The 24,785-nt window shown below is 41.5% G+C and overlaps 1 protein-coding gene across 2 annotated transcripts in view; it reads right to left on the reverse strand.

The window, feature by feature from the left end:
- The window catches only part of dnah9 (dynein, axonemal, heavy chain 9), a 612,810-nt gene that overhangs the window by 500,932 nt on the left and 87,093 nt on the right, over window positions 1-24,785 (reverse strand). For both annotated transcript variants that reach the window (XM_033984465.1, XM_033984463.1), the window contains exons 33-34: window positions 11,556-11,712; window positions 6,906-7,010 (exon numbers count right to left, since the gene is read on the reverse strand). In XM_033984465.1, the coding sequence (XP_033840356.1) occupies window positions 6,906-7,010; window positions 11,556-11,712 (262 nt within the window). The remainder of the gene's footprint in view (window positions 1-6,905; window positions 7,011-11,555; window positions 11,713-24,785) is intronic.

Raw genomic sequence — 24,785 nt, forward strand, 5'->3', positions numbered from 1 at the left:
TAAGCTTAAACATCAAGGATCTGTGTGGAAGAAGGTGGTGTGCCCAAACTTTTTACTGGTAGTGTATGACACACATGGCAGCCCATAATGCTGTTGATCTTTTTCATTTAGGGGTTATTATTATTATATATTATGCTGTACCATTATGTCAAACTTTAACATTCATTGTACATCTTAAAATATGATTGAGATTATCAATGTGTTGTTGTGATGATGTTTAAACTTTTATTCATACAAATCTATTTGCAGGATAAATAACACCACTGGATCAATTATATAGTATGTTTACTGTGTATCAATAGTCCCTATGCTAATTATCAGTTAATTGACAAAATCCAAAAGACAGTATCAACATTGGTATCAGAAGCTGGATCGATGTCTACCTAACACACAGTGTGCCTGAAAACTTCTTATTTATTCTCTGCAAGAATGTTCCTACCAAGCTCCAGCATCAGCACTGATAATCCAGGGGTATAACTGGGGCCATCTATTGTTTGAAAATACACACAAACCTCTTTCCTCTTCTCTATAACAGACTGAGCTCGGCGCCAGAGTATTATCTATCTGGCACAGAGATGGGATTGGCTATGCAACACTGGTGTTTGAGACTGGTGCAACAGTTGAAGTTTGGAATGAGCTATTAGCATATCATTATCATCATCACTAAGCACATACCAAAGTCAATTTGTAACAGGCTGTTGAACCGCCACACTGCATGCATGATTCCCTGGGACACAATTTCATCAATAATGTGAATAATACGAGCATGCTATCCACCAGAGTTTACTGGATGGATGAACTGCCAGGGTTCAGCTTGTCTGCATTATGATTGAATGAGATATCAAAAATGAACTTTCCATACAGCCTGGGTTTGTGTGTGGGTCCAAGCCGAATGGCAGTAAAATGCCTCTATGAATTTTACATGCGCGTGGTCGACATCTGGAAAGAGAGTTCACGGATGAGCAGGCAGCGGCAGATCACTGGGCTATACCAACAGAACGCGGAGGGGATATGGAAAACACAAACTGCAGCAAAGGCTTAAAAAGTTTGAAACATCAGTGGAGCTTGTTTTGGATGTGAAGTGACACTGGCTCTACAGCTACCCCACTGGGATAACACCAAAAATACATTCTAAAAACACAATCCTCCTCTCTGAGCTGAATCCAGGGGTGGAGCAGTCTGAACAAACAGTGCAGAGCCAGTGGAGTGGAGCTTCAATATATCCAAAGAGTGGGCTTGTGTCGGCGTCCCATTTATCTCCATGTTGTTGAGTGTGACGGCCTTCTGTTCTGCCCTGCTTTATTTACCCCAGAATTGGAGGGCCACATGTGGCTACAGACCAGAGCGCAGCGGGGGGGACACAAAGCTGAGCTAACTGCCAGAGCTTCAACACGATGAATAAGGTGTGGGCCTGTACAGTAGACTCGCAGTCTGTCTTCTGCAAGTACACACACTTTAAAGGGCCTATATTTTGCCATTTTCTGATCTATGCTATAATGTTGTTTACCCTTCAAAAACAGAGATTTGTTTCATTTAACCCACAAACCCTGCATATTTAGGCTGAGTTCTTCTCTCAGGCAGAATACACTCTGTTCCACCTTGCAATGTAATGTGGTAATACAGGAAGTGCTCCACCACATTTTTAAACTCCATGCACCTTCCTTAGAATCATTTGGATCATTTCAGCCAGGAATTGCCAGTCTATACTGAACAAAAGGTAAAAGGTCGCTGTTAACTTGAAAACTACCCCTTCATGACATCACAAGGTGAAACAGAGCATTTTGAGCATTTGAAATGTAGGCGGATGATTACTCAGACATGTGTGAATGAAACAAAACACCATCTCCAGATATGTTTTTGATTGATTAGAACATTTTAACATGGCTTAAAGCTCACAAGAGTCAATTTTCCTAAATATAGGACTTCTAAAATAGTACATTAATATGCATTAAAAAATAAATAAATAAATAAATAAATAAATAAATAAATAAATAAATAAATAAATAAATAAATAAATAAATAAATAAATAAATAAATAAATAAATAAATAAATAAATAAATAAATAAATAAATAAAATTAATTAAGTAGAAGTTTAAAGTAGTTCTCCAAGAAATTACTCAAGTAAGAGTAAAAAAACTATTTGGGAAAACTACAAGTAAGAGAAATTTAAAAGAGTAACTGTCAGGACGTAATATCTGATTTAGAATTTAAAGTTAATATAATTGGACAAAACTTTAAACTATGCACAAAATTGCTATTTTCAAAGGACAGACACAAACAGACAAACTAAATCATATCTGAAGCAGCGGTGCAAGAAACACAAATGTTCAAATAATTTCATATTGTGAACATAAAACTTGTTTTGTTACTTCTCGCCTCATTCACAGTGGGAAGAGTAACCAAAACTCTTATTTGAATAAGACTACTGTTACTTCAATTAAAAAAATAAATAAAAATATTCAAGTAGGAGTAAAAGTATGCTGCTGGAAAAGTACAATTAATTTAAAAAGTAAATGTAATTGAGTACTGCCCATCTCTGTTTAGTTCTCATTACTGGTACAGAGACTCACCAGGATCATCGGGAGGGTCATTTGAGGTAAATAAATATAAAAAATCCCATTCCATTCAGTTGCTTCATAGCCACATCATGAAGTAAAATCAGTCAAAATTATTTTATAGAAGAAGCAAAAGCAGTTTGTAAAGAAAAGATGAAAAATATGTTGAAAATTACAGGAAGTAGAGAGTTCTAAAACTCACACTAGGGAGAATTCTCCCTAAAATTCTATTCAAAAGTTTGGTACCATTTACACATAAGATAAAATATAGGTGTTTTTGTATAATTTTGCTTGTCAAATCATAATTTATGTGTAGGTTCCTGTACAGCAGGTAACAGTTATGGAATTTCCTAGTGGGATTATTTCCAACCAGGGATTACAATTTTAAATCTAAAATATCATTTGAGGTAAGTAAGTAAGTAAGTAAATAAATACATTTATATATTTATATATATTTATATATATATATATATATTTATATATATTTTCTTTTGGTAAAAATCATAGTTAATGATCTTAACTATGCTTTAGAAAAAATAAAAATAAAATAGGACTGCAACCTGTCATAGGCACTTTGAATGTGGTGATACTGCTGTCTCTGTGGAGAGTTGAAGTATAGTGAGGACACTTGTTCTTGCTTATGCCCAGTATTGAGACATGTGTCCTTTGTCTTTGGCCTGTGCAACTGATAACATCTCTGCTGAAGAGGCTGTTCCCCATTTATACAGTGGAGCATTCCTCAGTGTCTCTAAAAGGCAGTTAGAGGAGGCAAGTTCACATTCTGTATATGCCATTGTTAAAGAGCAGGTATTTTAATTCAGTGGGATATTGATTGCTAATTCATTACATTTTAAAATCACCATGTTACCTTTTATTGTTTTGAAAATGCTAAATTTATGGTAACATTTTTAAACTTCACAATTTTTGACAAGTCAAAAGTCACTCCGTCTTCACAGTGCTGTCAAAACACAATCAGCATGCATTTTGCTAATGAAAAGTAAAAGACGAAATGAACTGTCAACAGGAGAGATTGTTGTAGGAGTGAAGACATTTCGCTGCTCATCCAAGCCGCTTCTTCAGTTCTGATCATTATTAGTTCTGTTGAAGGCTGATTTTGGATATCCACAAGCCGAGAGGGCTTTCTCCACGTGTTCTTCCTCCTTCACTTATCCCTCTGTGTTTGTGGGCACCACTTGAGTTCTGTGTTGTAGAGTATGGATAACTCCAAGTTTGTGCTGCAGTGGATGGTGTGAATCAAACAGCAGGTATTGGTCAGTGTGTGTGGGTTTCCTAAAAACTTATGTGCTCGTACTTCCTGGTTCTAGTCAGGACCTGAGCAGCAGCGTTCTGGATGTACTACAGCTGTGTTAAGGTTTGTTTGGAGAGGCCAGTGAGCAGGCCGTTACAGTAGTCTAACCTACTGGAGACAAATGCATGGATAAGTATCTCCAAGTCTGGTATTGACAGTATACCTTTGATTTTTGCAATGGTTTTTAGATGGCAAAACGCTGCAGATGTTACTGATTTGATGTGGCTGTTAAAGTTCAAGTCTGAGTCCATTATTACCCCTAGATTTCTAGCCTGATTTGAAGGTTTTAGAGAGAGACTGGAGGTGACTAACACTTTCTCTATGTTTCTGTGGCCCAAAGATGATGACTTCAGTCTTGTCTGAGTTTAGATGAAGAAAGTTGTTTTGCATCCACACACTGGATGCAGTGGCAGAGTGAATCCACTATTTCATATTTACCTGCTGCCAGTGAGACAGAGAGCAGGCGCAAATACTGAGATCCAACGCTACATGATGGAGCCAAATACGGCAAGGCTGGAGGACCCCCTTCAGTACTGGCAGAGACAGAAATATGTTTGTTCAGAGCCCATGTATGTGTGTGTGTATTTATATAAGTTAGCAGTGGCATTCTTATGTACACCTCATCTGTGCCCTGTGTTAAAATCAAAAACTGTTGAGAAACTCTTGTTTCTGAATAAAATTTCCCCTGTCCTGTACATCATTGTACAAGTTACACAAGCATAATCTGTGGTCTTTTCCTAGTTCCACAAGCACTTTCACTGTCCTCTGCCTGATTACACCCTTGCCATTTTAAGATAAACAGCTTAACCTGTCATATTATGATATTACCATTTTGGGAAAATTTACACACACAGAATAAATGCAAAATGTATTATACACATATGTGATAATATATGTAGAAATTATTTGATCATACATTTTTGTAATTCATAGTCATCAGATACAAAAATTCAATGCATCACACATTATGTGGTTCAGACAGCTGCCTGTGATTATACACTTGGCCAGTAGGTGGTTTCATGCACACATGAAGCTTCAAGAAATGAACCCTTTCTCAAACCAATTGTCTCTAGCAGGTCAATGCCTCACAAGGCTTCATCTCACCATCACCACTGAGCGGGTCCAGGGAGCAGAATCACAGAGATACGCAGACGATGTGGGGCTGGGTGTCAGGTCCTGGCTCCTTTTATCCTCCCCATGTGCAGCTGATTGTCGATTAGCCCCAGGTGTGTGCGGGAGGAGCCAAAATCTCCGCCCAGCTCCAGGCTCAGATACAGGAGGGAGAGTTGAAAGTGCAAAAAACGGCAGGACTGACAGGGATCATGACGTTTACTTTATCTTATGCATAAGCTATCTTGCAAATAATGGCGTAGATGCAGTTTGGGCCAACGTTTCTAACTATAATCAGAACACAAAGTTACGGAAAGTATATTGTAACCACTATTATATTTTTAGTTGGTTGGGGTATTGTTTATGTCAATCAGTGCATTAAGACTGACAGAAGAACGGGGTTGTTTGCTTATAATTTTAGGTTCTCAAACAGACATAGACTTCATTTTTCAAGCGTTTGCTTAATACGCTGAAAGTGGAGCAAACACCACTTTTACAATTTCTCACAGAGATGCTAAAGACAACACAGCACAGTTTTGCTCCTGTGAGAGAGAGAATATGCAAAACAGAAAATCTGAGACTGAGTAAATTCAAAGTTGTTAGGCGGGTGCAGCCAGATTTATTACAACTGTGTGAGCTAAAACTATGTGATAATATAGGACCTTGAAGATACAGGTGTAAACCTTTTGCACATATACGGCATTTCCTATTGAGTTGAAATGCTTTAAAACGATCAACATAGAGAGATAAGATAAAAACATGTTTTCAAAGTGGCAGTAATACAACATAAACTTTTCACCTGCAGCACTTTGACTCTGACTCCCACAAGTCTTTCACAGCAGCTGTCTATCAAACTGGACATTCACACATCGGTCCCATGTCCTAAAGTAGAGACTGCAGTGTCCAGTCCAGTCATCCTGGATGAGGCATGATGTGCATCCCTGTCTCTGCACTGCACTGATGCCACAGGTGTGTGCATTTACATGTGTGTACTACTGCAATCAGTCATCCTGTGTTTACGTCCAAAGCGAAAATGATAAAGCTGGTTAACCTGCAGTTCAGTTTTCACGGGTCCTGTTAAGACACTTCTTAATCCAAACATTATGTGAAAATGTTCTGAAGTACGTTTGTACTTTTGCATTCGCTGAGTCAGTTTTGCGGCAGAAAGGATATGCGCACTTCCCAATGGTAAATCACACGCAACAGTAGGCAGTGCAACATCTGCAACACCCACAAATTGCACAAGCAAATTTTCAGTTTATTGCAGTTCAGTGCAAGGATTGATAACTGAGGCCCTATGTACACTTATCCTTGTGCTAACTGATGATTGATGTGACAATTTGTTTGGATTAATCACATGCATAAAAGCTGACAGCCCAGCATTTTTTTCAGAAAATGTATATGGAGTAGTATTTTGTTGCACATTTGGCACATAGTGGCTGTTCTATGAGTGAGATTGCTTTAACAACAATGCCCTGATGTAGTTAAAATATTTAACTAAAATAGGTTTTGTTCCAGTGAGTTTAAAACTGAGCACTGGGGGTAGTTGGTTAATTATACAGATATCATGTTGGCACAATGCACACATTAGGGCCACAAACCTCAAACCCTGGGGTCCTTGGGCCATGTGTAGGGTGGACCCTTCAAAAAATGGAAATTATTTTGAGGTCTACAGCCTCAAAAATAGTTTGAGAAGCCCTGCAGGAAACCCAGCCAGATATGGTTTAAATAAAATGTTTAAAGAAGCCTGTGATCAATGTGGGTATCTATGTTGATTTTTGTGTTTAACATTGAATAGAAAGGATGAATCTGACCTGAAAAGACTGCCTACTGTCTTTCAGTAGGCAGTCTGCAACAGTCTGCAACATCTGCAACATCTGCATCGTTTGGCCTAACTTTATACAAAAACAAATTTCTTTAATATTTTTACCTGAACGGCCACAACAGAGAGCACTTCCACTGAGATCCGGTTGAATTCATCAAAGCAGCCCCACGCTCCAGTCTGTGCCAGTCCTTTGTAGATGTTCCCACATGACTGGTGGAGGAGAATAACTATTAGGTACACAATTACAGTATAAAAAGCCCCCAAATGCTATCTAATAATAGCAACATAAGAAATACATTGAGACTGTAACATATAGTCTACTAATTGTATGTAGCATTTTGCCAAGAAATAACTGATTCAGAAGCTACTGATAAGATCACCTTTTTTCATCCAATCAGGCACATTATTATCAAGAATCATGGAAAACCAGCTGCTTGACACTATCCCAGACACTGAATTCTCTGTCATGGTGCAATAACACGGTGACAGAAAGACTAAGTGGGCTGGGCTAACAGTTCAAACTAATTAGTGTTCTTGTGTTTCAAATGAGGTAGAAGCCCTTTAAGTTGTATGTTTATGCTTTTAGGAAACCTTTAGTTTCATATTATGTTAACTCTATAGACCTCTATGCATACTATTCTTATTTTACAGCAGGCAATCATGTACAACAGCTCAATAAAAAATATATATATATATATATATATATATATATATATATATATATATATATATATATATATATATATTATCAGAATGGAAGAGGCTTATTTGGCGACTGTGGTCCAGCCCTTGCAACCTGGAGACTTCAACTGTGACATATACAGATCTTGACTCAACATGAGACAGCATACAAAGAAAGCTTTGAAACCATGGCTCCTTCTGTCACCACTCAGCTCCACACAATTCAACTTTTCCAGTACTGAACTACAACTTCAACTTTTGTTTAAGGAACTTGTATTTAGTGCAGGTAATTGTTATTGAGTTATTGAGTAACTGAGTTGTGTTATTTGGCTTACAAGTTAAGTAACACAAACATAATATTGCTGATTGCTTTTTAAACTGTCTCTAGAGTAGACTTGGCCCCTCCGACAACTCCACTCATTCACATATTCACATTTATACTAGCCAAGGTGGCATTTATACTAGCCAAGGTGGAGCCACTTGTTTAAGGACACAATGACAGAACATGGTCTGAACAAACCTCCAACCTGCAGAATCCATACATCTTTGGTTTAACTGATTAAACAGTTTTCAAACTAATGAGAATCCATCTTGTATGACTCAGAGATTATTTTTCAGCACAACCTTTGGTTCATAGCAGAAAGCATCAATTTTGTGAAAACATTTTATTAAAGAGTGTGTACCTGATTTTAGTTTATTCTAGTCAATTCATCGCAACTAATCAATTAATACAATTGTTGACAATTATTTCAATAATTGAATAATCATTAACTGGGTTATACGCATGCTCCAAAACATGTCATAAGCTGAGAGAGGAGATTTTAGGACTAAGACAAAGATGTAATTACATGAAAATGACTCAGAAATCATCTTCTTGATTAAAACAAAATATGTTGTCTGTAAATACACTCCACCAGGATGTCTTAAAGCACTTTATCTTGGTCAAATTTTGTAAAAATTGCTAATGTAAGGGCTTTACCCTTTCTAAACAACTAACTGATTAATCAAAAGAGTAATTGCTAGATGAATTATACAATGATCATTAGTTGTAGCCCTAAAATTCTTTTTTTTTTCTTTGGATATTAGCTAATATAGAAGCTACTGACAGGGTCACCTCTTTTCATCCATCATGGTAAACCAACTGCCTGACACTATCTCAGTACTTGATTCTCTATCATGGTGCATTTTCAGCAGTGCCAAGAATGCTTTCAATTGGCTGAGATTGAAGAACTATATGCAAAAAAACACATGACACTATCCCAGTCATGGTGCAATACCCAAATGGCAGAAAGGACTAAGTGGGCTAACAATTCAAACTAAAACATGTTCCTGACTCATGGTTCAAAATCAGATAAAGGCCCTTTAATAATAATCATATATTGAGATAGTAACACGTTCATTTAGCCAACAAATATGTATTGTTTTGTTATCAAAGCATGCTAAAGCTCTACTGAAACTCCTCCTTCCCAAACAATTTCAAATTTCAACTTCCAGATCTGTTTTGTGCCAGATTACGCCAGCTTTATTTGAGTCAAATTTTTGTTGAAGTCTTATGCTCACATGGATTATTAAATTTAAAAAAAGTTAGCTGCAGCCTTAATTCATTCTGTATCAAAAATGATGTACACAAAGTCCCCGACAACATAGCTCCCTGGATCATTTGGGTACTCAAACCCCTCCACCACGTTAAGGTGATGGTTCAGGGAGGGGCACTAAAGCATACAATATTTAACAAAAGGCTGCTATATGGATGTTTTGATGCTTGTTCATGGGTAGGTCGCTCTTTTTTACATCCCGCGGGTCCCACATTTCTGATTATGTATAGCCCGCTCCATACCGTCCTGCACAACAGAACCTATTTATACAATCTGCACCAACCCACACCCACAATCATTAATACACTGTAAAAATATTTCAATAAATGCAGCTTTATTTTAGTGAAAAATGTGCTTAAAAACAGACATAATGGGAGTGAATCCATCAATATGATGAACCAGCTGCAGTTTTCTTTCAGAACAAAATACCTCACATTGCTCCAAATTGCTTCTTTTTGGCTCGGTTTACTGTGGCAAATGGTTGTAACTGGCTAATGGGGCACACTGTGGTGGCATCAGGTTATAGGTTACGTAAACTTTATTATTAAACATAATTAAATATAGGCCATTGTAGATGAATATTAGTTTGTTTAAAAATATTTTATAGGCTATAGTAATAACAGACTACATATTTTTCTTCTTTTAAAATAATTAAATCATTTTAAAAGAAGAATAAAAATATATATATTTTAAAAGAAAAAAAAATTGTTCTTTTAAAATAATAAATAGACTTTATTTCAGCCCATCCCAACCTGACTGGTTACTCGCGGGCTCCGGTCAGAAGTCAACCCGTGCATCTCTATTGTACACCTTGTCCAAGCTCTTATCTTAGCACACTTTTTATATCTTCGCTAAACCATTCCTTGCGCAGCCATAGAATCCATAAACAGAATGTGTGCATGTCACAGCACACTAAACAGGGGAGCATTTAACACAGGTTTTAGTTACTGCATACCAATTACCTGTTTTCTGGAGGTGGGAGCCGGAAAGAGGGTTTAGAGAAGAAAAGATGAAAAGGAAACAGTGGCTTGACAAGTCTAATGGCTAGGGCTGGGGGTTCATTAAGAATTTGCCGATATGATACATACTTTGATACATAGGTCACAATACAATACGTATCTCGATACAGTGCACTTTTGATTCAATATGGTTACATTTATTTGTATCAATTCATTTTTTTTTTATTATTTTTCGAGTGAGAAAACAAACAAAAAAAATAAATAAAATTATAGCTTGGAGGTATTTGTCCACAACGTTGCTCGGTTGTTTATACACCACCACAATGTCCGGTTGGGTCACTATTCTGTCAGTCTGTATCTGGAAGTCCCACAGGATCTTGGCTTGATCATTCTTCACTTTCTTTGTTTCTCAGCTTAACCTTTGGGTCTCCAGTCTGTACCCTGCACAGATGTTTCTGTACACTATGCCCGCCGCTTGGTTATGCTGCTCCATGTATACTTTCCCTGCTAGCGTCTTACACCCTATGTGCTGGATGTGGGCCTCTATTGCGCTAGTGCTCAAGGCCTGCTCCTGTGCAGCCAGGATGAGTGACTCTGTGCAGACTAGCTCTCAAGCCATTGTTAGGGTTTGTTGATATCCGCCACTTCAGCCCATGTAAGGGCTTGTCCTCAGTGGGCAGAGTGCATCTTAGTGGGCACAGTGCATCTTCCAGTCATAGGCTTTCTTGTAATCAATCCAGGCTGCTGTATATCAGATCATTGGTTTCTGTGATGGTTGAGGTAGGGATCACTCTTAATGGTGCATCCACATCGTCTAGGAGACTTGTTTGGTCTGAGCCGTCTTGTAAGTTTGATTCGAACTCATCATTGTATGAGGTAGGCAGTAGCTCAAAGGGTCTTGGTCTTGCTGTTGGTAATTGCTCATTAGGGGTATTTGAACTTTTACAACTATAACATGGTGTGTATGTGTGTGTGTGTGTGGGGGGGGGGGGGGGGGGGTGCGTGTGTATATATATATATATATATATATATATATATATATATAAAACTAGCATTGATTGATCTCTCGTCCTAAAGGACTTCTGACCCGCTCTTGTTCTGACCCGTCCCCCTGGACCTGTTTACCCTGACAACATAGCTTCCAGGATCATTTGGGCACTCAAACCTTTCCACCACGTTAAGGTGACAGTTCAGGGAGGAGCTATTCATTTACAATAAAAAAAAGAAAAAAGTTTTGTGTATGTTACTAACTAGAAGAATACATCAAACTGTTGCATTGGTCATTGCAGTACTGACACAAAATAATTTAAGAAAATGTAGAAAAAATGCTTGCAATATATTGATACAGCAGCCAGTGGTATCAGTACTGTATTATCAAATTAAATACTATGATTGAAGATGTAAACATCCTTCATGATATATCACTATTTTGTTATTTTAGCACACCCCTATAAATGACAATTGTGAAGCAGAAGGGAAAGCCGTGTGGTTTGGAATGCTTATGAGGAAAGTGGGTTAACCTTGTAGTCCATTTGCTCAGAGCAGTTGAACACGTACACCATGATGCCCAGTGCCCGGCCCAGGTCTTTGGTGGTCTCGGTTTTGCCGGTGCCAGCTGGACCGGCTACGGCCCCACTCATGGTCAAGTGGAGAGACTGGGTCAGTGTGATGTAGCACCTGGATGTGGGCACAAACACACACAGTTAGCAATGTGGTTCATTTGTACCTGGTTTTATTGTCACCGTTCTGGGATTGATTGTTGATATTCAAAGTGGATAGCTAATACATTGCAACTGATGGGAGCAAATGTTTATTTTTTACCTATTATTTCACTCAGGTTAGAGCAGACCTATCATACAAAATTGACCTTTGAGAGCCATGTTTCCGCTTGCTATTTACTCATTGAAAGTTGTATTTGGAGTGATTTGTGCATGTTTGAGCAATGTTTAATTGCGTATTTTCAAGATGCCATTTTGTCTATCAACCCCCATATGCACTGCCACCGGTACATGCCCTCTACTCTGTATGTACGTTCTCCAATTTTATTTTCTCAATCGGTGATGTGCAAAGGATTTAGCAGCATTGTGTAGTCATTTTTGTCAAAGGAAAAAAAATCTGTGGCTCGCTAGTGTGATCTGCAGCTATCCATAAGAGATGCTGATAACTTCCTGGCCGTTTGTTGTGATGACGTTTGCGGTGGCATCAGCTCCCACTGGGCGCTGCAGTAGGACAGAGGTAAACAGACTTGCTTATATTATTAAGTCATTTTAGATGTGAAAAAACATGTGCAAATTATAACAATGACCCACGGCTGTCACAGATTATAACTGTATAGCAGACACGAGTGCAATAGGTCTTCTTTGAGGTTAGGGTTAAGATTAGAAACTGTTAATTTTGGTTAAATTTTGAGCTTTGGAATATCGGATGCTTATGGTGCTGATGTCATCAACTCTAACAAGAGGCACTGCTCTGTCTGAAGCTGTTAAATTAACTTTAATTTGAGCTTTATTTTAACTTAATCTGACCATAAAGGCTGATAGACTTGTCTTAGACTACAAGTGATTCCCTTTCAGATAGCATTATAGCCACAAGACAGAGTAACCTTGACAGTGATGTCACTGCACTGTCACAATATATTGTCTAAAAGATAATATCAAAGTAGCTGTTTTGCACTAGATAAGTATAGGGCATCTCTCCTCAGCCACACAGACACTTGTATTCAGCATGTAAATACATCTTAGTTTATTTCAAGTAATCATATTAGGAAAAGACTATACCACAATCGTAACTCCTTTGTAAAATATTGTATTATTTATCATTAAGTAATAAGGTCTACTGTGAGTTTATCTGGCCATCTCCTTAAGTAAAAAGGTCTACTGTGAGTTTATCTGGCCATCTCCAAATGTTCAGAGAGAACATTTGTCATGAGCACTGTAAACAGACAGAGAAATTCCAATTTTATCCAATAGAAGCGAGTGGTTTCGGTATATTGTGGTTGCAATGAAAAATGAGTCCATTTTGTGGCGGACAATCCCTGGGCTCTCTTATAAATTTATGTCCCTGGAACTTTTGAAGTCCCGCCCACAGCCTAAGAGCACCAAGACACGACTGCTGTAGGCTCCACTTCCACTGAGCAAGAGCCACAAAGAGGTACAACTCAAAGGAACTATTTATCTTTGGATTGGAAAACTAAGCATGGGCAATACTGACTAAAACTATCACAATATTGTTGGCAGATCAGTGCCATTAAAGGGTCTATATCGCACTCTTTCTTTGATCTGTTATAAGGTTGTTTCCTCATCACAAGCATACCTGGATGTTTAAAACTCAAATCCAGCATATTTAAGATGTGTTCTTTTCTCAAACTGAAAACACTCTTTTCCTCTTTGTGATTTCATTAAATGAAAATACAGGAAATGCTCCACTGTGTTTTTAAACTCCATACACCTTCACTAGAACCATTCGATTTAATCATTTGATCATTCTTGCGCTTAGGTCGAGTATGTTATGTACATCACTAACTGGACTTGCCCAAATTTGAAGTTGCAGCTATTGTTTTAATCTCATTGAAACTGCTTCACTCCTCGGTGCACCAACAGATATTAGAGACTTTCTATTGACAATCTCAATTAAACAAAACAAAAATATTTAAAAATTAAAAAAATTGCTCTTAACCTTAAAACTTAAATGACATCACAAAGTGAAACTAAAGTTATGTATGTAACTACGGTTCTATGAATCCCGAATGAAACCACAGAGACGGTGCTTCAAGCAAAGAATTACTAACACCAAATTCACCTATGACTTTCTGGTGACCCACATGAGGGTATATAGTCACATGACTACAGAAGCAGAGTCCTTTAACCTTCTCGCGAGGGCACAAGGATTTTGAGGGATAGAGGCCTGTGGCAGTCATCCGGGATTCATAGAACCATGGTTACCTACGTAACTTTTGTTCTATTTCATCTCTACTGACCACCAGAGGCGGTGTTTCAAGCACTGGATGACTTGTAACAACATGGTAACAAGGAATCCATGGAACACGTCAAACAAAACCTACCTCTTCATAACGAAGCATGATGCTCACATAACATTCCATCCAGAGGATGGGAGTCCGCAACATTCACACAGTAAAATTTGGCAAACAGTGAGGGTGAGATCCAAGAGGCCGCAGCACAATTCACATTCAGGGGAACCCCATGCATAGCAGCCCAAGAGGTAGAAAGGCCCCTGGTGGAATAGCATTTCACACCCTCAGGCATCAGCTGCCCCTGTGATGCATAAGCATATTTAATGGTCTCTACAACCCACTGAGAAAGGCGCTGTGTAGAGAGAGCCCGATCCTTACGTAGACTGGCATAACACACAAACAGATTTTCCAATGGTCACATACCTGCCGTAACCTGTATATAAGCCTCCAATGAACTGACAAGGCATAAAGGTTCTGTGGTAGATTCCGTGCCAAACCTTGCCAACTGGAGCGGTTGGGCATTACTTGCAGAAGATAATGCCTTAGGGAGGAAAGAGACATTAGGCCAGAGAGTTACGCCTGAACCATCAGCATGCCATCTACAACAGGACTCGATGACAGACAGGGCCTGCAGTTCACCCACACACTTTCCCGGACATCTTGTCCGTGTCTCTTGCACCATTCCTCAAACAGCTTCCACCTGTCTTGTCTGTGTCTCTTGCACCATTCCTCAAACAGCTTCCACCTGTTTGTGTGCAGCCGCCGCATCAAGTGTGCCCAGGCATTACAGATTATGTCTTTTCCTCCAGCATACTCTGAAATTGCAACACCGGGCCCTGCAGAGGCCACACCCAGAGCTGGAGGCAGCTGGGATGGGGATGCAGTATCCGTCCCCCTAGCTGGGACAAGAGGTCCTTCCTGGAGGGGAGGCGCATTGCAGAGCTGCAACAGAGTCTGTTCAGAAACGGGAACCAGATCCTCGCTGGCCAGAATGGAGCCAGCAGCAGAAGCTTGTGTCACTCCTGCAGAAATCTCAGGAGTATTTGAGAAATCAGGGGAAAAGGAGGAAAGGCGTAGAGGAGAATGTGAGGCCAGTTGTGAGCCAGTGCATCCTGACCCAGTGGGCTGGTGGTGTTCCTCATAGAGAACCAGAGAGGGCAATGGGTTGCTTCTCATGAAGTGAACAGATCCACTTCGGCCCTGCTGAAGACCCTCAAGATGGTGCAGACCACCTGGGTGAAGCTTCCATTCCCTTGGCAAGAGTCTGGCAAGAGAGGAAATCTGCCACCTGATTCTGAGTCCCCGGAAGGGGAAGCCCGCAGGCTGGCAAAATGGATGAACACCCACATGAGAGGCCGCCATGTTCTCCGTGTGAGATTAACCAATCTCGTCCCCCCCCGTATGATTTAGATTATAAACCTTGACCTGTAGCCCGAACGTACAAGCACATGCCTGCCTAGCAAGTTCAGTAGAAAATTGTGCAGTGCCAAACACACAGCTATTAACTCCAGCACATTTATGTGTTCCCTGATCAAACTCGAGGTCCATGTCCCCTCTATCACCCGACCTTGACATGTTGCACCCCAACCCATGGAGGACGCATATATATACACAACTTCCCTCTGAGGTGCATAGCATGTGAAAAGGCATGACTTTTAAAAACACTTTGAGACCTCACAGGTCTAAAACTCGATGTAGGTTGCCGGTTTTCTTCGGAAAGTATCTTGAGCAAACCCCCCACAGGATGCTACATGTACAGTTGCAGCCTTACCAGCAAGACTGCCATCTCTCGATTGAGTGCCTCGGACTTCGCCAAAAACAGGAGGCTGGCGTCAGAACTGTAGGCAGTATCCCCGTGATAACGTGGTCGACACCCACACGTCTGGGTTGTTGCAGCCCAGTACTGGAGCTGTTCCAGGGTGAATAACTGCAACCCCCCCCCCCCCCCCTGGCCCTGTAGTAGAAGGGCCAGGAGCAATTGAAGAAGGGGCTCTTCGGTGAAGGCCCGCCAGCTGATGTCTAGTCTGAGAGGCCTGGGCTGTCCTGTTGCAAAGCCTCCAGCGCCACCTCTCCAAAAAGTTCACCCGAAACCACAGGTAATCCTCTCAAGGTTCTCCTACACATCTTCGTTCAGGGTGATTGTGCCAACCAGACCTGTCAGTGCACACTGGGTCAGGATGGACAACAGGTGGCTAAGCTCCCTTGACATAACAGCAAATGCTTGAAGAGACGTGTCGACCAAGCCTTGCGTAGCCACATCAACATTAGAAGCCTCTAGTGAAGTTGCTAACCCCAACAATAAATGGAACAGGGAATTGCAATTCGTGTGTAACCCGGCACTGAGGTCACGGGCACCTGACATTGGGTCTCAGAGCCTCATCTGGAGCCACAACAAGGGAAGCCACAGACTGGTTCAATCGCAGGCATATACCCCAGACCAACCTTAGACGCATCCTGCATGGCAGCAAGAAGCCTTCCATCAGACGTTGGCTTAGAAAATGCTTTTGTATCCGACCAGCAGGCATATAGTTCCTTAATATACTCCATAGAGGGGGGAACCAAAAACGAAGACGCAGAGCCCCGTCATCTAAAAAATGCACTAGAAACCATAGGCTGTGCCGCCGGTGCCTCCAATTGTAAACGTGCAAAAGCCACACGTAAAAAGGAAGCAGCTGAGTCATTGTCATCTCCCTGAGAGCAGGTGGAGTTGTGTGAGCTCAACTCCGATATGTCAGAACACTCATCCAAACCGTCCCCAGTATCTGGGTCAGTGTCGTGGAATTGCGTCTCTGACACCGCCGCAGACAAGGCATCATCTTTGCAAGCAAAAACCACATCCCGCTGAGCAGCCCGCTGGTCACTATCCCGAGTATGCACAAACTCAATGAGAGCTTTCATACTAGTGAGCTCTGAAGTAAGGCTATCCACCTTCGAGGATAATCCCGCAGAGCGATCCCCTTTGCTCCGCTTATGCGGAATAGGGGAAGTGCCACCAACACCAGAACACTTTCTCACCACCTTCCCACTTGCCAGCAACTGAGTGTCCTGTATATCAGAGGGCACCAAGGTCCCAGCTCCTCCAAATGTGGCCAGGTGGTCAGCACGCAGGGATCTAGGCATAATGCTGCAATTCATGCAAGCAATTCATGCAAGCATTCTCAGTCTAACCTTTCCTAAGGTGGTCCACACATAAACATAAAGGTCATAAATCATGTCCATCTTTAGGTTGAAGCTGGGTCAGGCAAGCTTCACAGCACATGGACTCCATCAAAAACGGCAGATCATGTCGAGCAGAGCCATTCTTGATCCACCAATACTGGGATAAAAAAAATACCACGTCGAGCTGAAAACGCCACTGGTGGTAGACTACAACTAAAATATATTATCCTCCCAAACTTAAAGCGAATTGTAACCATTGCTGGTATTAGTAAAATTAGAACTTGTGCCCTTAAAGCACAAAAAGAACAACCTACCGAACACGGTTCTAAAATAACACAAAAGTCAAGGTGAACTGTAAACGGCAGCAAATATAAACCAGCTCCACCGAACCCGGTAAACCACATCTAACTCTTAATAACACTGAACTGGTTGCATTGTTGCATTTTGTCATCATTCTCCGGTCCCTGTCTGTATGTCCCTGTTTTGTGCACCTTACTGACACCATCATGCATCCAAGAACTGTCTCATGTTGTACTGAAGCCACACTGCCAAGCCCCGTGCAGCTTACGCAGCCCCTGAGGGATGAGTCGCACTCGCTACCCTGACTGTGACATACTCCAATCACAGGTCATGGGACTCTGGACAATAAGCTGCTACCAAAAGAAAGGAGGAAAACAACTGTGGTACAAAGCAGTATCCACAAGTACATAACATACTCGACCTAAGCACAAGAAAAAGGGACTGTGCTTCCGGAGTCACGTGACTATATGGCCTCATCTGGGTCATCGGAAGGTCATAGGTGAATTTGTTGTGAATTCTCAACCAGCGCAAGGGCAAGAGTGATCCAGTGCTTGAAACACCGTCTCTGGCGGTCAGAAGGGATCAAATAGAATGGAGCATTTTGAGCACTGGAGATAGTCTAAAAACTCAAACATGTGTGAATGAAATAAAAGAAGATGAGGTAACAGCATTATAACATGACTGAAACCTCACTTGAATCAGTTTTTTGCGTAATATAGGGCCTTTCATCAGTCACTTCTAATTGTCCAGGATCTGAGGACATGCAATCCTTAGTCAGTAAACACATGGAATAGAGTTTACACTATACTTTGTTTTATTTTTGGGAAATTAATATGAGAGCTGAGATTTATCTTTCAGGATGTAATCAAAGGGAAAATCAATGAGGGAAAAAATGTGATATCATGTATAACTTCATCGCTTGTGAATCCTCTTAGCTTGTGTAGCTTCCCAAACACAATACTGTATAAGAGTGCAGTCTCTCAAACATTTTTCCACAAGTTCTGTAGATGGATTTTTAGACTGTTGAACTAAAGTCTTGAGAAGAATGTAGTGGGGGAATCAGTAGCTTCAGTCTGAGAGTTGACTGCTGCATAACGCTCTCGGCTCTGCTTGTTGCTTGTGGCACTTTTGCACTGTGCATTCAGAAAGACTAAGCGCATCCTCGTTGATTTACAGCTAGCTCACACAAAAGACTGACACCACCATTGGCCTAAGTTCTCTCCTGTGAAATTTGAATGGCTCTGGCTACTAACAAGGGGATGAACTATATCACGTATTTACAGATTGCTATGTCAATTATTACAGATTACTTACTTTACATTATAGCACAGGGCCAGTCAGTGAATAGCATGCCACCTGTCCACTGTGACTCTTGTTTAGTTTATGTGCCTTGTACATTGGGTTCTTCGACTTATCTCTGAGACTGATTTTTTTTGTCATTGTAATTCCTGTACTTCTGTTTCTGTACATTGAATACTACTCTGTTAAGAGCCTCTTTTTGTTAGTTTTTACCCTAACATTCCTTTTAGTTTCACAATTTTTTTCACAATCTTAATTTGTTACTTCCCCTTTTCCTTAGCTGAGCTGGGTCGTAACACAGCTGCTTTGGAGGTAAGACTTTACATTCTAGGTAAGAAAGCATGTAAAATCTTAATCATTTTAAACACATACTTGTGTTTGCTTTATTTGAAATTAAGGTTAATGTAAGGCTTGTCTCCATGAAACAGGGTTTTTGCATGACTGCCCAGTGCCCATCTACTAGTGTGAAGATTGTGGAGGCAATAAATTTAAATGTTAATACAGTCTGCAAACAAAGATTGCTGCCCAGAGCACTGTGCTCCAATTGCAGGTAAGATAAAACATATAATAGTTGATATTTTGTGATTTTGTTCAGCCCCATTTTGAAAATAGTGCGTCAGTTGACAGGAAGTCTGAGAACCATCAAAACACAGGCCACAGATGAACAGTAAGTAAGTGAAGCAACTGAATTTTTTTTTTTTTTTTTTACAACATTAATTCCTAGTTAAAATGTATCTTGTGCTTGTCCGCAGCTGCCTTCATCCTGACCTCAGAGTGGAGAAGGGCTGCCCTAGTTCTTCCCTAGACCCTGCGGTAGCGTTGGAGCGGAGAGCACTGCCAGGTCCTTCTTCTCAGATGGGAAGAGTGGAGGCTAATAACCTAGAGAGGCTTGGAAGGGGGAAACACCGGTAGCAGAACTCAGCAAGGAGTTGTGGGAGTATTCGATCCACGGCAAAACTGTGCTCCAGGTAGAGGGATTGGAGGAAACAACACAGTGTAGTGCAGTCTCTAGGTCTTAGTTGGCCCACTCAGTTTGTCCATTAGTCTGGGGGTGAAAGCCAGAGGTAAGACTCACCGATGCACCCAAGCCCTCACAGGAGGAACACCAAACTTGAGCTGTGAATTGCGTTGCTCGGTCAGACACAATATCCACTGAGATTCCATGAAGTCGGAACACATTATGTGGTCCGCAGTCTCCCTGGCGGTTGGGAGTTTCAGTATGGTGATGAAATGGACTGCTTTGGAGAACCAGTCAACAATTGTGAGAATGACTGTGTTACCTTGAGTCGGGGAAAAAACAGTCACAAAGTCCATTGCCACTTGAGACCAAGGGCGTTTTGGAACTGGTAGCGGTTGGAGCAGACCAGAGGGTGGCGAGTGGGAGGCTTTGCCCCTGGCACACACCTGGCATGCCAACATATAAGCCCTGGTGTCCTTGTCAACCGTGGGCCACCAAAAGTTACTTTGCAAAAGGGAGAGTGTACGATTGACCCCCGGATGGCAGGCGAACTGTGAGCAGTGGACCCATTCAGGTACCTTGGAGCGGACAGGATCTGGAACAAAGAGAGTATCGGGTGGGCCATTACCTGGATCAGACTGGGTGCGTTGAGCCTCCCGAACCAGATCCTTAATCTCCACACAGGTGGGTGATATTATAGGCTCCAGAGGGGTAGGAGTGTCCTCCTGGGAGAACTGGCACGAGAGTGGATCTGGCTTGATATCGTGGGATTCTGGATAATACGTGAGGATGAAGTTAAATCTACTGAAAAATTGTGGCTTGCCAGGAATTCAAACGTTTAGCTGACTGAATGTAAGCTATGGTTTTGTGGTCAGACCAAACCAGGAAAGGATGCCCTGCCCCTTCCAACCACTGGCGCCACTCTTGCAGGGCGAGCTTGACTGCCAACAGTTCTCAATCCCCCACATCATAGTTGCTCTCAGTTGGTGAAAGGCTGTTGTTGTCACAACAAGGCACAAGGATATAACCCATTGTGGGGGCCAAACCTTTGGGAGAGGACTGCCCCAACCCCTGTGACAGAGGCATTCACCTCCACAACGAACTGGCGGGAGGGATCAGACTGACATAAGATTGGGGCAGAGATGAATAGATCCTTCAGTTTATCAAAGGCAGACTGGGTTTCTGGGGTCCAGTAGAACTGTTTGGAGGGAGAGGTGAGTTTAGTGAGGGGGAAAACAACATGGCTAAAGTCTCTAACAAAATGTTTGTAGAAGTTAGCAAACCCAATAACTCTTTGTAGCTGTTCTTGTTGTTGGGTGTAGGCCCCTCAGTTACTGCCTCAGTTTTTCAGGGTCAACTTTCACCTGTCCACATCCCACAATAAACCCCAGAAAACTGACCTTGTCCATGTGGAAGTCACATTTCCCCGCATTCACGTATAGCTTGTTTTCCAGGAGCCTCTGGAGGACCAGGCACACATGGTGCTTGTGTTCCTGTGGGGTCAAAAAAATTGAATATCGTCCAGATACACAAACATAAAACGATTGAGAAAATCCTGTAGCATACCGCTGATTAGAGCTTGGAAGACGGCTGGAGCAGTGGTTAACCCGAAAGGCATAACTAAGTACTCGAAGTGTCCCACAGGAGTTTTGAATGCAGTTTTCCATTCATCCCCTTCCCTCATGCGCACCAGATGATAAGCATTTCTAAAGGTCTAGCTCGGTAAAGATGGTGGCCCCGTGAAGTGGCGTGAAAGCAGTCAATGAGTGGCAAAGGATATTTGTTTTTAACAGTGATATCGATGAAACCCCTAAAGCTGATACATGGCCTTAATGTTTTGTTCTTCTTGGTGACGAAGAAGAAGCCAGCTCCTAAGGGTGAAGAAGATGGGCGGATGATACAGAGAGTCCGAGATATATTTCTCCATAGTCTCCCGTTTGGAGATATTATAGAGATGACTGGAGGGCAAGGGAGTACTGGGCAGGAGGTTGATTGCGCAATCGTGTGGTCTGTGGGGAGGAAGAGACAGCGCCCAACTTTTACTAAACCCCCCCCCCCCCCACAGTCATGGTACTCGCTTGGCACTGAGGAGAGATCAGGCTTGTCCGGAGGATGACTGGAGTGCAAGCTGGTGCCCCCTGCTGGAGACAGAGCAGACTGTAGGCAGTTAGCATGGTAAAAGGGACTCCACTTGGACACCTTCCCCCTAGACCAGTCAATTATGGGGTTGTGAGTTACAAGCAAGGAGTGACCCAGAATGAGTGGCATAGTGGGAGCAGAAATGACATAGAACCACCTGGTTTCATGGTGATTACTGGACAAGACTAAAGAAACAGGCTCGGTGATATGTGTTACCTTGGCCAGTAGCCTCCCATTATGAGCTAGGGCTGCGAGTGGTTGCTCAAGTGGCTCCAACTCTACACTGGACTGCTTGGCCACCTGCTGGTCTTCCTCCACTCCAGAGTAAATAAGACCCAAGATTGGTAAGGTAACAGTTTCAAAGCACAGAGAGACATCAAACTGTAGTCTATTGTGCTTCTCTGGGATAGATTGCTGGCCCACCAGTACTCCCAGTCCTACTGATGAGTGCCCCCTTTTGGCTGAACTGGGCAAGTTGCGAGGAAATGTTCCTGCCTCCCACAGTACAGGCACTCACCCACCTGGCAGCGTCACTAGCGCTCCTCTGCAGTCAGGTGTGTTTGAGCCAACTGCATCGGATAGAAGGCTGGCTGCGACTGGAGAACAGGAGATAGGAGGAACCCCTTCTATGAAGTTCCTTGCTCGGGGTACAGAGGAGAACTGACAGGGGCAGACTTGCTCCCTTTTGGCCAACCTTTTATCAAGCTTAGAGGCCAGAGCAATCAAAGCCTCCAGTTCAGAGGTGGAACTGGAGAGGTAAATCAAGGGGAGTCAGATGGTCTTTAATAGTGTCAGAAAGTCTACTGAAGAACGTATCCACTAGGGCCAATTGATTCCACCCACTGTCAATTGACAAGGTGCGGAATTCCAGGGCATAGTCCAGGACACTATGTCACCCTTGATGTAGTATGGCTTGCCTTAGCAGCCTCATGACCAGCAGAAACAGTTTGAAAAAGCTGGTAGGAAGTCTTAAGGAACAGGGGGAGAGAATTGCAAACAACAGAGCGCCGATCCCACTCCGCTGTTGCCCGGGCTCTAGCATGACCAGTCAAATGGGAGATTATATATGTTATTTTAGCACAATCAGAGAGAAATGAAGCAGGCTAGATTTACTCACACTGAGACAGGAATGGTCAACAGTCCCCTGACTCACCAGAAAATCTCTCAGGGCTGGACAAATGAATGTGAGTGGATCCGGGGGGGAGAGGGTAGGAACAGCTTCAACGACTATAGGTGGGGTAGCTACCACTCCCTGGGGAACAGATGTAATCTCCATCTCCAGCTGTTCAATAACAAAGTTAGTTTGAGTAGAAACCTGGTTGGTGAGCTGAGTGACTCTTTCGGTCAAGGCTTAGTTATTTTTTAGCAGAACCCAGATACTCTGTTCATGTTGTCCAGTAATGCAAAAACGCCCAGAAATCAAAACCCCAGGATAATGTAGAGCGGGTTAATACGAAGATTTTAAGAACAAAATGACAAGCCTGACAGGAGCAGTTACAGAGAGAGGGGCAACATTTTTTCAATGGAAACTGAATTGCAACCAGATCTTGAAGGAACCATTTCGCGCCAATGTTCACTTCCTATTTGGAATGCAGCAGCTAGTGCATTAGCTATGTCCATTTATATATACAGTCTATGGTCAGATCTGCTTACCATATCTAACCAGGAAGTTAAATTATAAACCAATATCATACAGCCCTAAAATAAATTGACACATAAGAATCTTGAATGTTAAAGTGAAAAACAGGAAGAAAATGATAAATTAGATGAAAAAGTGACTAAACTAAACTTGTAAATTTTGTATTTATTATTATAGTACTAGACACATTAGTCATGATTGAACTAAATAAACTACACATTCTAATTTGACTAAGCACACTCCCCTAAAAGGACAGGTGTGGTACTCAGGAGCAGTGCTGATATCATGCAGTTAAATGTGCACATGGAATCTAGAGATTTCGCTTGGCTGATATATTGCGCAGATATTTGCACATTTTAGTTTATCAGCCTTAAATCTCTAGCATGTGCCAACATTTTGTTTTAGCCACCCGGCAGGTAAAAGGATAACACAAAGATTTGGATACTGTAGTGCAAAGCGACAACTGCAAAAACATAATTACATAGCTCTCATTGGTGGTAAAAAAGGACTGTGGGTGAGATGGTAGACATAATGACATAATATGGGGAAAATAAAAATCAGTCCTATATTTCGGTCCAAAAATATCGGACCAGTTTCTCTAGATTCCACACAATTGGTATTAGCTTTGGCCATGAACAAAAAATTAATGAAATCCATCAGTCCCCATGTGGACAATCACAGATTACAAATGTTTACAAATCAAGATGTCAACACTTTAGTCACCTGCTCACTGGACAGCAGCACCTTTCTCATCTTCGACAGCAGCACCCTTCTCTTCTCCCACAGCACATCCAAGATTTCCTCAGGTTATAGGTGTAAACCTTTCTATAGACCCTTTCAGTGTATTTAAGCAAAACGGCTGCATTCAATTAGCTGGTACCCTTCTATATGGTAGCTCCAATGCTTTTTGAATGAGAGAGTTAGCTTTAGCCTCCAAACATCACAAACTATGATAAACCAGGGCTGTTTTGGTGACTGACAATCAGTTGACACCACACCATTGCTTGGTATGTTAGCGCTTAATGCTGAAATTAGCATACATGCAAAAGACTATGTAATAAACATTTCTTAAATTTAACATTATGCTTGACAAATATGCACCAACAATATAGTGGACCATAACACTTTGATTAGATTTTATTTTATTTTAGTTTTATTTCATTAAGCACAGCAAATCGTGCATAAATTTGTTAGAAAGTTTAGAAATTGTTGCATTTGACAATGAATAATCAATTTCGAGCTCCAAACATATACGCAACCAAAATTTGTCTGCTCTATCTACAAAA

Source organism: Periophthalmus magnuspinnatus, chromosome 19 (assembly GCF_009829125.3).
Source record: "Periophthalmus magnuspinnatus isolate fPerMag1 chromosome 19, fPerMag1.2.pri, whole genome shotgun sequence".
Lineage (NCBI taxonomy): Eukaryota > Metazoa > Chordata > Actinopteri > Gobiiformes > Gobiidae > Periophthalmus > Periophthalmus magnuspinnatus.